The 19,138-nt window shown below is 38.5% G+C and overlaps 1 protein-coding gene across 1 annotated transcript in view; it reads left to right on the top strand.

Moving 5' to 3' along the window:
* Positions 1-1,000: 1,000 nt before the first annotated feature.
* Positions 1,001-19,138, top strand: part of PPP2R2A (protein phosphatase 2 regulatory subunit Balpha) — an 83,829-nt gene continuing 65,691 nt past the window's right edge. The window contains exons 1-2 of the mRNA XM_079927903.1: positions 1,001-1,383; positions 3,226-3,300. Coding sequence (XP_079784029.1) covers positions 1,377-1,383; positions 3,226-3,300 — 82 coding nt within the window. The 5' untranslated portion in view covers positions 1,001-1,376. The remainder of the gene's footprint in view (positions 1,384-3,225; positions 3,301-19,138) is intronic.

The raw sequence follows: 19,138 nt of genomic DNA, 5'->3' as shown, positions 1-19,138 counted from the left end.
TTCTGCCTGAAGGTTAAATCCTGGATGTTTTCACAGTTTTCATGTGGAAATTGTGGTTCTCTATCTTACAGGAATATTGTGGAGATTAAGTGAGATATGTAAAGTGTACAGTACATAGTGACTGCATCTTTAGTGCGTCTTTGAAAGAAGTACACATCCCCTCTTGACTGATGACTGGTGTTTCCAGTTTATTTTTTTCCTTATACCCTTTAACTCCACTGAAGATGCTTTCAATACAAATCTAATAATAACTGCAGTTAACGTTTATCATGTACTCAAATTAAGTCATTTAATCTTCGAAACAATTCTATAAGGTAGGATTGTTACCCTCATCTCGTGCGTGGAGTCAGCATTTGGCATCCTGGCTTCAGAGCCTATCTTAACTACTATTTCTACACTTTTGGCCGGACAGACCTGGGCCACCCTTTCGGGCATATTCTGCTGCTAGCAAACTGAGTTTTCTTTTTTGAAACCATTCTTAACTGCCTTCCTTTGCCAAGGGCTCTCGCCTCAGTTCCAGGGCCCATGAGAAGGTAATTTAATTCACCCAGATGGCACCAGCCCAGCTACGTCCTCCTCAGATCCGCGAACTTTCACCTTGGCTGAGCAACGAGTCAGCGCTACCGTCCCTGTATTTCACTGGCCGCGGGGCTGCCCCGCAGTGTCATTATTTTAAGTAGCAATACAGTACGGGTATTCTCTGCAAAGACACAAGACCCCACCAATCTCTACGAGCGACCACGTTAACTGGACCACTGAGCCGGCCCCAGAGTCCAGGCACTGGCGCGACGGTGTGGGCGCCGATGTGCAGCAGGACCTCGGACTGGGACTGGCAGGGCGGGCAGAGGGGGAACCGCCTGAGACAGGGAGCGCGCGGGCCAGGCCGGAGGGGACGCAGCAGGCGGGGCGAGGCGGGAAGGGGCGGGGCGAGGCGGGAAGGGGCGGGGCCAGGAGCCCGCCGGGCCGCTCCCTGCCCCTCCCCCTCCGCTCCTCGCTCCAGCCCTCGCCCCGCCCCGCCCCTCCGGCCCAGGCCTGCGGCTCCGCCCTCCTGGTGACGTCACTGGCCAGGCCAGCCGGCGCCATTTTGAAAGTGGAGTCGCCTGCCCTGCCGCTGCCGCCGCCGCCGTCGCTGTCGTAGACGCCGCCGCCGCCGCTGGAGAAAGAGCAAGAGTGGGGAAGACCAAGAGTGAAATCCACCATCCCGCCGGCTGGTTTGCCAGCCCCTCCTTCCTTCTCCCCCGACCCCCGCCCCCTCCCCCCACAGGTGCCATCCGCCGCCATCCGCCCTCTCTACCCCCCCATCCCCAGGTGAGGGGGGTGAGTTCAGGAAGCGGAGACCCCGAGGAACCCAGCAGGGTCACCATTTGCAGCGCAACATGGCAGGTAAAGGAGAAATCACCCTCTCCACTGACAAGGCACCGCTTCCTTCCTCCTCCCTCCATCACCGCCTAGCGACTGCTTGCGCCTCTTGGAGAGCCACGGGGCACCCCTGGGATTTCAGGGAATTGGTCAAGTGGGCTGGGGTGGGGGTGGGGCGGGTTCTGGAGGGGCGAGTGGTCGCTGTGGTATCGAAATGGCTTTGAACTGGAGGGCTGGAGCCTGAGCATGGGTGGGGGTGGGGTGTGTGCCGGCGAGCTGAGGGGTAAGGCGTGGGTGGGGCGGGGTAGGGGCGAGTGCCGATTCGTCCCTGCGCTTGGGAGCCCGGTGGAACCTCCGCCCCCGCCCCCCCAGGGGGCTTTTCTGCAGCTCTTCCTTCCTTTAGTTCCTATGTTTCTCTCTGCTGCAAGCCTTTTTGGGTGTTCCTACAAATATATTTTGCACTGAGAAGGAAGAGTGCTTTATAAGTTGAAATACAATGGGGACATACGTGTATTTCTTTCCACTGTGGGTACGTATATTTTTGAGACTGTAAGCCTGAATTTTTTTTTTGTTTGGAACCATCTCCCTTTCGTTTTTTTTTACCCTTTAGGTCCAAAGAGTGCAAGGCCTCTAATACAGCGAGTTGCGTGAAAAATGTAATTTTAACTTTCCGTTTTGCATGTTAGCTTTTGTGCAGATGTCCTTTTCCCAAAAGGGTTTCATGGAGTTAGTTAAAATAGTTGTGGAGCTCAGAGATATAAATAGCCAAGAGGAGAGAGATTTAGGTAAAAGCTTGGGGCGGAGGGGGGGAGATGCAGAGAGAAAACCAGGTTGGAATATTTAGCAAGGAATGGAGGTGAAGGAAGAGAAAGGTAATTGCTTCGAGGATTATTTTTGTGTATTTTGGTGTTGCTGAATATCTTCCTTCATCTAGTAGAATCAGTCCTAGATCTAGATTCAGTTTCTTTCTCCATAGATCCAGGACATTGTCCCCTCCCTGCTTGGCAGTGAAATGGAAACATTCAGGGACTAAACCAGTTTTCCGTGCTTTTATCAATATTTAGATAGATAATTAAACCTGTAAAAAAGTTAACATATTGGATTGACTTAGGGTTTGCTATGCATAAGTTGCTTTTTGGCCTTGTTGAATGATTAAGTGAAATTAAAATTGTTCTGCACAAGATGATGACAAATGAGCGAAATTAATTCTTTGCCAGGTCCTTTGGATTCTGACGGATTAGGTGAAGGGAGGCAAACCAAGCTTCCTTTTGGCAATCTCTTCACCAACATTCAATTCAGTTTCTTTTCCTCTCTGGAGCCAGTGATTTGCTCGTAATGAACTGCAAAGAAATGGGTGGTGATGTTGTGTTTGCTGTATGTGCGCTGTGGTGATAGGGTTCATATGAATCATCGCTCCTCACCCAGGCAGTAATGTTCCTGAAGTTTTCTCTTCGTTCCGTGTTTTATGGTAGCTTAACCTTATTAACTCTCCTGCCGCCTTTTGTAGCCTTAAAGGAAAACTCTTTAGCTTTCGGTATTTACTTTTTTCTGGTAGGTCTTGCTTGAAGTAAGGCTTTTACTGTGTTTGAGGGGAAGGGAAAATGGAAGGGAACTTTTGAACTGATGTACAGTGGTAACGATAGTACATGGCCTTTAAATATTTCAGACCTGGAATCTCTCTCTCTTTTTTAATGCAGTACCAACTATTGGGGACTAACCTTTTTCCAAATTAGTGCTGTGGGGTGGTGGTTGTATGTGTGGGCAGTACCAGGCTGTTAGTATCATGCCAACTATGGATGCCGTCTCTGTTTATGAGAGTAAACATGAGTAGGACTCAGTTTTAATTGGTATGTTTTCTTTTTCCAGGAGCTGGAGGAGGGAATGATATTCAGTGGTGTTTTTCTCAGGTGAAAGGAGCAGTAGATGATGATGTAGCAGAAGGTAAGAAAGCATTTAATAATGCAGAATTTGGATATAGAATCTTTCCAAAATCTCTGTTGCTGAAGGATTTCCTTTCAGCTGAGTCTGTTCTAGTTTAAGAACATTTTATGTTTGTTGTCCAAGCAGGGAAAGAACAGTTTTAAAAGTCACCTTTCTGGAAGATAATCTTAAATCTTTTATTACTTATGCCGTGTTTTATTATTATTTTTTCCTGAATAAAATAAGGAGCACTAGATGATGATATATATAAAACCGTCACAAGAAAAATCTAAGGTCCATGCGGTAAAGGTGTCCTTGCTGTGTAAATTTCACGTACAAATAAATGGTGATGAATTTTCATGGTTGTACACTGCTTTTAGATAATTTAGTTGAACTAGGTGCCATCAATATTTAGCTCAGAAATATTCTTGATAGCATCTTCCATTTTGAGGGGAGATTTTTAGTTTTTTTGGACTTGCCTACTATGAGAGTGTGGTGTTGATTGGCATATTCTGTGAAGAAATGCTGGCTCAAATGATGCATTTAATTGTCTTATAAAGATTAACTTAGGTGGATAAGAAAATAACAGTGTTATAGATGTATAGCATGTCTTCTGGAGAGCTTATTGTTGTGTATTTTGAAGCTGGATTTGATCAGTGGAAGGGCTTTAGTTTTCCCCCAGATTTGTTTATTAGTGTATTTCAAAATTCTAGTTTTGAAACTCTAGGATTTTACATTCATTTGAGATGGTCTTAGATGGAGGAAGTCTTGAGATGGAGGAGACATTATATTCAATAAACTAGTTTTATTATTTCATTGTTCAGAAATATTAAAGTTTGAATTTTAATAGTATTGTGTGTTTGAATTACAGTAGGAATTTTCTAATACTCAGATAATTAAAATATGTACTTTTAATTTTCAAAAATTTGTCTAGTGAAAATTTATAAATTATCTGTCTCTAGATTGTGTTGTCCTCATAATAAGATCCTATTTCTGACTTACGGTCAGTGTACTGTTTGTTTTGAGGGTTTTTCCAAGGCCACGGTAGGATGATGGCCTTGTGTTGAGCCAGTTGAATGCTTGGATTTGCTTGTGTCAGTGTTACTCGTTTTTGTTTTTTTTTTTAATTTTAAAATTTATTTATATTTTTAAAATTTTGGCTGCGTTGGGTCTTCGTTGCTGCGCACGGGTTTTCTCTAGTTGCGGCGAGCGGGGGCTACTCTTCGTTGCGGTGCGCAGGCTTCTCATTGCGGTGGCTTCTCTTGTTGTGGAGCACGGGCTCTAGGCCCGCAGGCTTCAGTAGTTGTGGCACGCGGGCTCAGTAGTTGTGACTCGCAGGCTCTAGAGCGCAGGCTCAGTAGTTGTAGCGCACGGGCATAGTTGCCCCGCGGCATGTGGGGTCTTTCTGGACCAGGGCTCGAACCCGTGTCTCCTACATTGGCAGGCTGATTCTTCACCACTGTGCCACCAGGGAAGTCCTCAATGTCATTCTTTTTTTTTTTTTCAATGTCATTCTTAATTAAGTACCTGATCAGTTTGCTGAATTGTGTGGGGAGCCAACTGGCATACATTGTACTTCTGATACAGAGCACTCTCACATTTCTTTCTATTGAATCCTCATCTGTTTTTCAGATGAGAAACTGGAAGCTTAAAGCAGTTAAGAGACTCACTGATGGTCATACAAATAGTGTAAATCAGGGTCTTCTGATGAAGCCTGTGGTGTTTGGCTTGTTCAGAGAAATAAATCCTAAGTTGAAGGGAGGAGTCATGTGTTACTCATTTTGTAATTCCATTACCTATTGAACAGTAGGCACTCAGATATTGGATCATTAGTTCTGTGCTGTTGTGTAATACTCGCCAAGTTATGAAAGTGCTGTATACTTGAAAAACGTTCCTTTGTTGTTGTCCATTTATTCCCTTTATCAAAGATCTTCTAGGGGCCTCCTAAATGCTGAGCACTAGCGCTCCAAGGTGTCTAGAATACAAACCCTGTGCGTAGTTCACTGTTAAACAGGCAAAGACCACATGCATTTGATTTAATCAGAAGAAATTGATGATTCCAAACTTAACTGAACCAAATGATAGTTTGTGACATGTATGATGGATCAGTGGTAACTTTCTTCTGCTAATATTTAGTAACTGCATTTTGCAACTGATTCATTAAATAATTTTCATCTGTGGTTGTTAAATATTACTTTTAACATACAGTGCATTCCTAGTATCTTATCCTGAAGCTTGGTATGTATATTTTAATAGAAACATGATTTATTCTAGTACCTATGTCTATACAAATGCAATAAGTATAAAAAGCACCCAATTTTCAAATTATGCAGCTTTAATTTGGGTTTTTTGCATACTGTAGTTTGCACATCATAGTCTATTATGTTTATTTTACTAAGAGAAGGTTTACTTTTCTGAAATAAAGTAAGATTAATACATTTCCCCCTTGGTTTAGATTATAATCTCTAAATGGGTTACATCTGGCTCAACCTTTAGTTTAGCTTGCCTGTTTTCTGTTAACAGTACATCCTAAGTTCTTTTCCATCAAAGGCACCAAATTGTCTTTCCCCTCCTACATGTATTCAGCTGTCATGGCATACTCTTTTTACTTCTGTAATGCTTTAATCTTCTTTCCATACCCACTTTTACCTTGGTTAAGGTTCTCAGTATCTCTCATCAGGATTGCTCTAACTTCCTAAATGATTCCCTGCTTCTTGTCATGTTTTGCTTCTAAGTTAATCTTAAATGCCGTCCCAGTTTTATTTTCCTCAGAAATCTTTAGTGGTCAGTGTATCCACAGGCTTATGAATTACATTCAGATATTTTAGTATAGAATGTGAGACTTCTCACTGGTATGGCCCCTACTTCTCTAAGTTTATTTGCTAGTGTGGTTTACGATCCAGCTAAATGGATACAGTTCTTCACACAAGTCCTGTACACTCTTACTTTGGGGACTTCGTGATTTTTTTTTTTTTTTTTTTTTTTTTTTGCTGTTCCTACCTTGGAAGGCCTGATACTCCTGCCACAGTTCTCTTATCAGAATCATACTTATCCTTCAGGTCATGCCTGTAACCCTTTTACTACTCATCTCCCTTTTTTGGGAGTATTTTAAGAATCTACCTTCGTAGCACTTTGTATTTATAATATTAGTACCCCAAACCTCTACTGTTGTACTGTAAGCTGTATGTGGGACATTCTATATATAAACTGCTATGCTTAAGAGAAAGCCTGGAACACAATAGGTATCCAGTATTTATTGAATGGAGGAAGAAAATTTACTATAATGAGGTTATGAAGGGGGACAAGTATGGGTGAAAGGTAGCATGACTGAGACATACTTTTGGCAATCATGAGTTTATTTACTTGGCAGCTTTGTAAGTGGACTGATGGTATATAGCCGTGTAGTAGAAAGAAGCGAGGAGGCCTTGGGTTTCTATCCTAGCGACAGACTAGTATATGTCACTTGTGGTAAGTACTCCTCTGAGTTCCAGTATGCTTAGCCTTAAGAAAACAGAACTGGATTAGGTGATTTCGGTTGTTCTTGTACTCTTAATCTTGTTAACTCTCAAAGATGTCTTAGAAAAGAGACAGCCCCACATTATTATTACTGGTAAGTTAAATTGTTTGAGATGTTAGACTTTCTGGGGGCCTTAGTTTAAAAATAAGACAGTGGACTTAGTTACTCAAGGCTCAGAATTTTTCCTTAAATAACATTACAGAACTAAGACAGAATTTTGACATTTGATCAGATACTCTCATTGTCTTTTGGCCCATGTAAGCCCTTCAGGACAGTTACAGCCTGTGTTGGGGTACTTATTCTGTGCACACACGGCTCTTCAGGCACTTTAAGTAGTTTACCTTTGATGTAGCTGATTGTTTGGGAGAAGGATGAGGCACTAAAATCATTCTCATGTAGTTTTTATTTTAACCTTCATAGTTAACAGTAATAACATTTTATCATATCCTGTACTTTTAGTTTTTCCTTTATTGATAGCTATTCTTCCATGAGAAGGTAGGTCAGAGCACAAAGTCCATGGTTTGAATCCTGCCCAGTCACCTACTAGCTGTGTGATCTTGGGCAAGTTAACTCAACCTCTTTGTGCCTGTTTTCCCCCTCTGTAAAATGAGGATGACAGTAAAACTTGTCTTAGGATTTTGTTTTGATGATTAAATGAGTTAATATTCCTAAAACAGAAACCCAGCACATAATAAGGGTTTAGCTATTGTTATTACTTGAATATTTATGATGAGTAAGGGAGAGTAGGAGAATGAGGAAACTGGGCAATTGTCTTTAAAGGCTATTAAAAACTTCTCATCAGCCAAAGTGAGGAAAATGGTATGTGTATGTTTTATACATATTCTCTGATTCCACAGATACAAAGTTCAAAAACATTTAGAATTAAACCATAGATTTAGAGACACATATGAAGCTGGTAAAACTCTATAAAGAATAGCTACAAAGTAATTAACTGTAAAAGCCAGGATAGTGGTTATTGTTAAGCAGTGATAGGCAGTTGTGATTGCCAGGGGTTCTGGGAAGGCTCATGGGGTGGCAAATTGACCTGGATGGTGGTTGTACAAATGTTTGTAATAACTGATTAACCTGAAGATTGTTGTTTTGATTTTGATTTTCTGTATTTGTTAGACTTCACAATGAAAAAGGTTTTTAAAAAATCCCATACTATACTAAAGGGTTTAGAATGAAAAATGGCAATCCCTTCCACACTCACTCCCTAATCCTCCTTAGCCCTTCTCCTAAAGGCAATTATGTTGAACGCTTCTTCTAGCTGTTTCCCTTGGGCTTAATTACATTTTTTGTGAATAAAATTATATTTCTATTTCTTTCAATTTTAGACATTTTCAATTGACTTCCTTCCATGGTAGATGAAGATTAAGCTGTTGACGTTTTTGTGCGTTTGCCCCAGCGTTACATCACATGTTGTGGTTAAATTAGAAGTCAGTGCTTACATTGTTACGAGGATGCAGATGTTCTCTACTGAGCTGTACTACACTGTAGTGTTGCTCATTTCTTGTGCATCCCTTCATTTTCCCTGAAGCTAATAGTTGCCTGTTTTTTAATTTGCCTAGTTCTTTTGAATTTTTAAAAAAACTTCATTATGGAGATTTTGAACATTACAGGAAGAAGATGGAATAGTATAATGAACTCCCATCACCCAACATCAACATGTGGCCAGTGCTGTCCCATCTATAACTTGGCATGACTTGACTCCTTCCCAGTTCTTTGTTATTTACTAATAGAGATATTATTGGTTTTGTTTTTAAAATCTAGATTCAACAAACTAGAAAACCAAGTTCATCATTTTAATGTGAAACAGTAAGGAATTTTTCCTCATGATTTTTTGCAGTAGCAATTCTGATAATTTGTTAATTTGTTCAAATTTTACTTGTGAAAATAAAATTATTAAAAATTCAAATACACTTGGATAATCTGAAGTGTGTAATTTTGGGTGAAAGATAAGGAAAAATTAACCAATATTGGTTATTTTAATTATTTTAATGCAAATTTTCACTATTTAATATTAAGTATTAAATAATAAATTTTTATTATTTTCATTAATTAATGTAAGTATACTTTTCCTCATCTCCATATTTGATATTCTTAAACTTTCTTTTATAGGATATTATTTTAGGGTATGATTTTATTACATGAAGTCAGTGAAACTTGGATCCAGATGTATTGCATCTTTTTCAACACTGCTTCCTGTTTATTTTTGGACTTAGACTTGTGGACTGGTTCTTGGAAAAAAAACTTTCATTGGAGAGTCTAAATACTCCCCGAATAAGGACATAAATAAAATTTGAGAAGCAAATAATCTTTGGGGTATCACACAAAATTTGAGGGTTTTAAATCCATTCAGTATGTTTTATGCTACAATATAAATAGATTTTAAGATCATTTGTGTTCTGTGTTTCTTAGAGTAGTATGCATGTTCGATTTAGGCACTAGGGTCAATTTGTAGAAGAAAACAGTAGAACCCCATTTTTTGCAAATTTCAGAATATTGGCACATCAGCTGTATTCCAGAACGTAATGACTCATAGCAAAGGTATTAGTTAACATTCTTACCTTGTTTCACATGTCACACATCTTTCTCTCAGCACTAGCATTACTGCTGACAGAAGTCTGGTACTAATGCAGTACCATCACTTAAAGTAGTGTAACTTCGCCCATTAAATAACATGAATGATCATATTTATCTAGTATTAGGCAGTATCCTTGTTTTCTTTTAAGATGCTAAAATTTTTTTCTTACCCCTTTATTGGTAAAAAAAAAAAAAAAAAATTACAAGAGATAATGGCATTTTGTCTCAGGTTACTAAAATAAACCAAAAATTACACTTAGGTATTTTTTAGTACTCTCTTTTAGTGAACTATATTTTAAAATTTTTGAAGATTGTGGAATAAGCAGAATGATGAGAGACTGAAGGAAAGAATTAATTTTATTAAATCAGTAAAAAGATTACCATATATTACGTATTTATACATCTATATTTGCCTAGTTGAGTTGCAGGAAGAAAGGTAAACTTTATTTTAAGCTTCTTATGCTGTTAAATAGGAAAATTAAAGGGTTGGAGATAGATGTTTTAGCTAATATTCTCAATTACAGTCTCTTTTCCCTTCTCTTAGGTGATAATGGAAATTAAAATTGAGTAATCAAAGGTCTGCAAGTTGCTTCCTTAGTAGAAGGAAAGAGAAGTAAAGTCTGGTAATATATAAATTAGATTTCTCAATTATGTGCCAGGTACTGTTTTAGGTGCTTTATTGATATTGTTATTAATCTTTGAAATAAATAGATGCTGTTGTTTTTCCATAGAGACAGGAAACTTGGCTAGGAAGGCTAGTTTACTAACTGTATCCTTGAGCAGGTGGTAGAGCTGGGATTCTTACCTCAAACCTTTAAATTTCCCTAATGTAATTTTATTTACTTAAAAACTTGAGCTGCTTCTTTTAGTTTAGGTGAAGGTGTTTGAGGTTGTTGGAATGTGACTTGTTTAGAGTTTATTTGTAATGCCAAGCAGATTATTGTTGTTTTGAAGTAATTAAATCCAACTTGGAGATTTACTGAATCTTCTGCTAATGGAATTCTTAAGCTAGGACATTCGATAAGGGGCTTTTGAACCTTCTGATGTTGTATGTAAAGTTGTAATGTGTGTGCTTGTACGTAGGTGCATTTTTCTGGTCACAGGGGGTCTGTAACCACTGTCAAAACAGCGATCATTTATTCCATTTTGACGTGTGGTCTGGCAACCCCTCAACTGTGTCAGAACGTCTCTGAAGTTGAAACTATTTTCATGATAATATTTGCCTTTTTCACTGTGTTGACATTTGCACCAATGGTACAAAAGTAAGGGTTGGTAAATCTGCAGGCAACTTAGCATGTATCAAGGCCTTGGCACCAAATGGTACCAGTAGTCATGGTAATCTTCATTGCCATGTACCAGCAGTTTTAAAATGCCAGTTTTACGTAATGTCTTTGATGAAACAGTAAAAATTAATTTTGTCAAGTCTCTGCTATTGAAAGTCTTGACTCTTGAGTACATGTGTGTTGAACATTCTGTTTGACAGAATGGAAAGTACACTTATACCATTCTGTTATAGACCAGACAGAGTACAGTGGTTGAAGGAAAAGTATGGGTGCAATTATTTGTTTCAAGCTGAAGTAGTTGCTCTTTTCATGGAACATTATTTTTACTAGAAGGAGCTACTGACAAACTACTCAGACTTGTATATTTGGCAGACATTTTCTCAAATGAACGGTGAATCTGTTACCTCAATGGACAGTATTTGTTGCCCATGATAAAATCTGAGCTTTCAAGCAAAACTCAAAGTTTTGGAAAACGTGTATCTCCTGAGCTTGATAACTTCTGAATACTTACAGATATTTCAGATGAGATCAGTAGTAATATTAATGATTGTGATTTTTAATACTGTGTAATGAAATGTGTCAACATTTGGAAAATCTGCATAACTGAATGGCCAATGCTTGTGATGCTAAAAAGTTATGCATAAGTAAAAGTGCAAGATAGAGCAATGGATTCTAATATAACAGACAACTGGTATGGTTTCAGACTCCACAAACCTTTAAGAAACTATCACGTGTTGAGTTTTGCTGTAGTATCAAAGAGATATCCGTAGTACCTGAAAAGCCTATTAAACTATTCCTCCCAGGACTTCCCTGGTGGTCCAGTGGTAAAGAATCTGCCTTACAATGCCGGGGACACAGGTTGATCCCTGGTCAGGGAACTAAGATCCCACATGCCTCGGGGCAACTAAGCCCTTGCGCCAGAACTACTGAGCTAGCGAGCCTCAACTAGAGCCTGTGTGCTGCAAACTACAGAGCCCACGCGCACTGGTGCCTGTGCGCCACAACTAGAGAAGAGAAAACCCGCACGCCACAACTATAGAGAAGGCTGTGTGCTGCCACGGAAGATCCCACATACTGCAACTAAGCCCCGACACAGCCAAAAATAAATAAAATTTAATAAATAAAGCTTAAAAAAAAAGTCAACATCTATTTAAAAAAAAAAAAGGAAACTATTCCTCCCTTCCCAACTACATACCTAAGACTGGATTTCTTCATATATTTAACCTACACAACATAGTGTAGTATGTTGGATGCAGAAGCAATTAAGAGAACCTCAGCATCTTCTGTTAAGTCAGACATTAAAAAGATGTGCAGCAATGTAAAACAATGCCGTTCTTCTCACTGATTTTTTTTGGGGGGGGGCAATAGTCTCTTTTTTTCTTTTTATAACTTTTTTGTTAATGTGTAGGGCTTTTTATTACATTCTTATTTTTTGGCTGCTTTGGGTCTTCGTTGCTGCACGTGGGCTTTTCTCTAGTTGCGGCGAGTGGGGGGCTACTCTTCGTTGTGGTGCATGGGCTTCTCACTGCAGTGGCTTCTCTTGTTGTGGAGCACGGGCTCTAGGCATGCGGGCTTCAGTAGTTGCCACACGTGGGCTCTAGGGCGCCCAGGCTTCAGTAGTTGTGGCGCATGGGCTTAGTTGCTTTGGGGCATGTGGGATCCTCCCGAACCAGGGATCGAACCCGTGTCCCCTGCATTGGCAGGCAGCTTCTCAACCACTGTGCCACCAGGGAAGTCCCCGCTTATTACATTTTTAAATAAGTAAGTATTTGAAAATTTAAAATATCTTTGAGGTCTTCAGATTTTAATAGTATAAGGAAATCCTGCCATCCAGAAATACCTCACAACTGTGGGCTTAGTCTGTTAATTTCATTGTTCTATTGCTTTAAAAGAATCTCATGGGGGCTTCCCTGGTGGCGCAGTGGTTGGGAGTCTGCCTGCCAACGCAGGGGACGCAGGTTCGTGCCCCGGTCCGGGAAGATCCCACATGCCGCGAAGCGGCTAGGACCGTGAACCATGGCCGCTGAGCCTGCGCGTCCGGAGCCTGTGCTCCGCAACGGGAGAGGTCACAGCAGTGAGAGGCCCGCGTACCGCAAACAAACAAAAAAAAATCATGAACTATAAGTGATCAGAAAGAATCATAAAGTGCTGCTTTTGTGCATGTGTATTTAAAGCTTTCCTATGACTTCAGATTGTTTCAGCCTACTTACTCCCTTGCTGTTCTTTAGGTACCAAATTAAATCTGCCTTCAGTTTTTCAGGGCTTTTCCCAGTATCTCTGCTGAGGTCCAGCTATCATTAATACTTAATGTAGGAATACTAAATTCCTTAAAGCCTAGTCTAGTGCCATTTCTGGGTTGGCTGCCTGGTCATTAGAAATGAGTTGGTGCCCTTGACATTGTGTTTTATTTTGAACCCGACATGTAGTGGTTTGATGTGTTACTTTTTTCTTGTAAGAAAGTCACAGAATTGGCATGGTAACTATTTTCAACTCTTAACCACTAAAGGGAGGAAAGGAGAAGGAACAGTGTTTTTCTTTAAATTCTACTTTAAAATGCAGCATAATTCTACATTTAACTAGTTGCTGAGTTTCCCATTTGAAGAATGCAGTATCAACTATTTATTGCTTAGTATTTTCAGGGTTTTTTTTGTGGCTACTTTTCTACCCTTTTAAAAAAATTGTCAAAGTATGTAGGACTTTTAAAACTAGCTTTACCAATTTTCCATCCATGTTTAAACATTTAAACATTTTTAAATAAACATTGAGTTTATTTTAAAAATAGCTAATTTTTTATTAATATGGACATTTTTAGTTAATGTTAGCTGTAGCTGATTAAAATGTCATCTAGATCTTTGCCTGTGGCATATGTGGAATTCCTGGCAATTCATTGTTGAGTGCTTCTGTGTGCCACTATACCAAGGGTCAGGCTCTTGTAATTTTAGTTTCTATAGGTTGACTTTCTCTCTGAATGTTCAGATATCAACTGGAATTTTCTTTTCTGAAGTCCTTGAGTGATCTCTTTTATCCAGTTCAAGGGGGTTCATGGAACAATGACCCTGTTTAAGAACCTCTGCTTTAATCTAAAAATTTGTCTGTGATTATATGCCTATATGGTTAAGTTGGAGGAGTCAAGGATATTTTATATGGTAACGATAGTTTTTAGACTATTAAAAGGGTATTCTTTCTTAGGAATCTTGTTAGTACTTACTGTTAATGATATAATATTAGAGGGATGAATCTTCTAACTGGACCTGACAGCTTTAGTGTATTCCCATCTTGATTTTTTTTTTAATTAAAAAACTGCTGTCTCCTTAACCATGGGTAAAAATATTACAGTGTATATTGGATTTTTATCTGATTGCTTGTTTATACTTCATTCAGAAGGAATCTAAATTCTTCTTCAGTAGTCTGTATTAAGAGAGAAACCGAAGTTGGTAAAAGGGATTGGTGGGAACATTTTTTAAATTATTTGAAAATCTGGAACAATGTTACTTTTTAGAACTTGCCATTGTAGTTTCAGGTCAGCTGCCTATGAAAGTGGAAACAACCTTTTTGGTGTTTCCCCACGTCTGTTTTTTTTTTCTTTCCCAGTTTACCACAAGGTGAGAGTCTTGTGGGCCTGGAGTAGATGTGTTTTTAAGATAGCATAAGAGGAATCTTTAATATTTTCTGTTGGCTAATAGATTGGGAAGGCTGTATTTCAAGAAAACAAGCTGTTGTAGGCAATCAGTAACTCTTGTCAGATTCCTTATGTAGGGATGCAACATTAGAAATGGTTATAAGAATTGGTAGTGGGGAAGGGACTGCTCATAGTCTTCTTTTTTCCCCTTGACAAGAATTATTTTTGTCTAGCAGCAGATAAGTGAAGTACTTTTTAGCTCCCTAATGTTTTTATGTTTTTTTCATTGTAAAAAAACACAAAAACATAAAGTTTACCATCTTGACCATTTTTAAGTGTACAGTTCAGTAGTGCTAACTGTATTCAAATTACTGTGAAACAGGTCTCCAGAACTTCATCTTGCAAAACTGATACTGGACCCATTAAACAACAACTCCCCATTCTCTCCTCTGCCCTGGTATCCACCACTGTGCCTTCTGTTTCTGTGAATTTGACTAGTTCAAATACCTCATACACGTGGAATCATACAGTATTTGCCTTTTTGTGACTGGCTTATTTCATATCCTCAAGGTTCATCCATGTTGTAGCATGTGACAGGATTTCCTTCCTTTTTAAGGTTGATTTCATTTTATGTATATACCACATTTTGTTTTTCCATTCATCTTTTGACAGACACTTAGTTTGTTTCCACCTCTTAGCTATTGTGTACTTCTAGCCTTTTTATATATAGCTGGGGTTCTGTGGGGAGGAACATCCTATAAGTACTTTCTGTAAGTGATTGGAGGTGGACAGGAAGAACCCTAAGCAGAACATGAAAGTATCAGATTAGAGGATATTAAAGAATACAGATCGGTACTGCTGTGATACAAGTCTGTTATCCCAGATTAACAGTTTGAGGACAAGAACTGGGTTACTTTATTTTGTAGGCTATTTCAGGATAAGGTGAGGCAAAATCTAAATTTTTGACCAAAGTTTCACCTCATTTGCAGTTTCTGGTTAAAAATAGAAAATCCCATAGATTTTGTAAGTCACATTTCATTACTGTAAAACTAACAGTAAAGACAGTCAGTATGTTGTTTTGTGTGTACTTTAATTAGGCAAAGTCTTTACCATAATAGGAAAATTTGATAACTGCATTGCATTTCTTTATAATGAAATCGTAGATAAGGAATGACCAAGGTTGCGTTTCTTAACAATAGCCTTTGAGGTAGACATTATTGTCATTTTGTACACAAGGGCACTGAAGCTCCAAGAAGTTGAGCAATGTTAATCTAAGATTATGAGTTAGTAAAACTGTTCTATTTTTTAGGCTCCCACGTTGCTTCTGTGTGGTTCAGCTTAAAAAAAAATACTATTTGATTAAATCTAAATCTCTGGTTCTCATAGGGAATGGTGCTAGGGTGAGACCTTAGGTATTCATCTACAAGTCAACAAGTACTTTTTGAGTGCCCAATATTTTGGAGAATGTGAGAGAAATAGAAGACATGAGTCCATCACTTAGGTATATTAAGGAAGGTCAGTTTTATTACAATAAGCATTCTCCATAACACATTGTTGCCTTTGGTATTAACCAGTTCATGTCACCAGGAGATCCTTGACTAATCGTATGTAAAACTTTTATAGGTAATGCTGGGATATGAGTAGTAAATCATTTCCCCTTTTCCAAGTTGACTTGACTTTGCTTGATATTGAGATGGTGTTGTAGTACACCTACTTGGTTGCTCAAAGAATCACATATATCTCAAGTCTCTTTTTTTCTTTTATGAGATGTCTATATTTATGCTTTAGAGAAACTAGTAGTGTATAACATTAAGTAGTAGTGTTAATTCTGAGGGCTCATAACATGAGCATTTTCCACATTTTTGAAAGAGTTAACTGCAAATAAGCTGTTATCAGTTGGAGGGCCTTTATTCTGTGAAAGTAGATGACAGTTGTCACGAGTGTAGGTTGAAGGCATATGGAGATGTTTGTATATGTTATTTATAGCTATGATGGTAAGAAAATCCAATACCAACTAGAAAGAAAACCCCACTATAACTTTGAAGTGTTGTATTTTATTTATGTAACTGATGCCCAAGGACTCATGGAAATAAAGTGAGAGCTAATTGAAGTTATTTGGAAGTTTCTTTACTGTTAGAATTATAGTCCTTTAAGTTGGGAATGCTCAGTTCTACTCTGGGAGCATTCTGTTATTAACACATACTTGTTAAGCATGTCTCAAGTCTTTTTAAGACATAAATACGTCTTTCAGTGTTTTCAGATGGTCATGAGTTGAATTTACTAATGATTATAACTGGAGATTTCTCCAGGCAAATGTTTGTGGTAGTTTACAAGCGCTTTTGTCCCTTTCCTTTGTATCCTGTGTTTCAAAACCTTCATTTGAAATTTGGCAGTTCCTTAAAAAGTTAAACACCGATTTGCTGTGTAACCCAGCAATTCTACTCCTAGGTATATATCTAAGAGAATTGAAAACCTGTGTCTACAAAAACTTGAACACGAATGTTTATAGCAACATTATTTGTAATAGCCCAGAAGTAGAAACAAACCAAATGTCTGTCACCTGGTGATGTAGCCATACGGTAGAATATTAAACAGCCACAGAAAAGAACGAAGTACTGATACCTGCTGCAACGTGGATGAACTTTGAAAGCATGCTAAGTGAAGAAGCCAGTCACAGAATCCACATACTACATGATTCCATATATATGAAATGTCCAGAATAGGCAAATATATTGAGACGGAAAATAAATTAGTGGTTGCTAGGGCTCGTGAAGGGTGGGAGTAAGGAGAGTGGCTGCCAACAGGTACAGCGTTTCTCTAAGGGGTGATGAAAATGTTCTGGAACTAGATAGGGGTGATGGTCACAAAATTCTGTGAATACAGTAAAAACTGCTGACTTGTACACTGAATTTGAAAAAATAATAATAGTTAATAAACTAAAAAATAAACAGGAGAGACAAGGTAGGATTCTGTTTCTTAAAAAAATTTCTAGAGCCAATTAAAAACTCCCATTTACAAAAGAAAAAACTTTCATTTTGTAGTACTTCTCATACAGACGATATCTACATCTGACTTTCTCCACTGTAGTAAGCAAATCTAGTCTGCATATCTTTTTTACAAACCAAACATAAGGCAATTATTTTTGTATTTTACTAACCAGAATTTAATGTAAACACACACACACAGACATATACAGTGGTAAAGACAAACAGTACAAGAGGTATACCTAGAAAGCATGTCTCCCTCTTACCCCATTCTCCCAGGTTCTGTGTCCCCAGAGATACTGTCACAAATTTCTTATATGTTATTCCGGAAGTATTGCATATTTGCATGTTTTTAACTTAATGGAGCATGTTCATCATTTTAGATTTAAAAGAGGAAAATATATTCCAGAAATCCATGATAGGAAAGGTCTGTAGGCCCCCTTAGCTACCAATTTCTTTTAACTGGTCTGTGATTTCTATATCTTCAGCCTGAGGAGTTGCTGAGAAGGTTGTATATGTTTGGGATGTGCATCTAGGTGTGCAATTAGTGTGCAATAAAGCTAAGTAAAATTTATAATTATTAATGTCTAAGATATCAAAGTCTTTAAAAATAACAGTTTGGGTTCATTGATACCTGGGATCTGTGTCTTACCCCTTATTAAATTAGATCTTGAGCTTTCTGGAATTGAATCTTACTGTTCCTGGTAGAGTCTGAAGTGACCTGGTCTTTTTGGTGATTATTTAATTAAGATTATAGTAGATGTTATAGAGTAGGCTAGATCCCAAGGACCTAATTTTTTTTTCTACTGTGTCTTTCTGACCGTTCAATAAGTACATAGGTCCCTTTGTTCACATATCCACCATCTCTAATTCTCAGATGAATTTCTTGGGAATTTGGTTAACATTGTTTAAAATGCTAAAATGTCCTGATTTGTATACTGCTCAGTTGATGAGAATACAGCTTTATCAGATTCTTGCTATGTGGTAATTTGCTAATGTCACAGATTTTTATTCTTTAAGGAAAAATAACTTTCTGAATATAAACATAAAATGTTGATATATTTTTAAAAAGTGCTCATTGGGCTTCCCTGGTGGCGCAGTGGTTAAGAGTCCACCTGCCAATGCAGGGGACACGGGTTCGTGCCCCAGTCTGGGAAGATCCCACATGCCGCGGAGCGGCTGGGCCCGTGAGCCATGGCCGCTGAGCCTGTGCGTCCGGAGCCTGTGCTCTGCAACGGGAGTAGGCCACAACAGTGAGAGGCCCGCGTACCGCAAAAAAAAAAAAAAACAAAAAAAAGTGCTCACAAAACTTAGATGATTGCCTACTAGTGTAAGCATTTTGCATGCATTATCTCATTTAATCTCTGAGGATAGGTATTACCACTTTCATTTTATAGATGAGAAAATCAAGGATTAGATAAAGTAAATTGACCAAGGTCACACAATTGGTAAGTGGGGGAGCCAGGGGATGAACCTTGGTTTCTTCTGACTTCAAAACCGTCATAAGTAAGTGAAAAAAATAAAACCACATATAACCTCACCATTTTAAAATAATGTCTATTAACATTTTGGCATAGATCTTTCCAGTGTACAGTCCTTTTTCTGCTGTGAATGTATATTTTCAAAGCTGGCATTACACGTATAGTTTTGTATTATGCCTTCTTCCCAGTTAACATTTCAGAAGATAAATGGCTGTATGTTATTTAATTGGATGTCTGGTATATTTAATTTGGACATTTCATTTGTTTATGATTTTTGCTATTATAAATTATGATGAACATCCTTGTGAGAATTTTATCATTACTTTAGGGTATATTTCTAGCAGTAGAACATAATAGTCAAAAGGTGTGATCTTTTTTTTTAAGGCTAA

The sequence above is a fragment of the Stenella coeruleoalba genome (assembly GCF_951394435.1).
Source record: "Stenella coeruleoalba genome assembly, chromosome: 7".
In the NCBI taxonomy this organism is placed as follows: Eukaryota; Metazoa; Chordata; class Mammalia; order Artiodactyla; family Delphinidae; genus Stenella; species Stenella coeruleoalba.
This window is presented reverse-complemented; position numbering and strand designations above follow the sequence as displayed.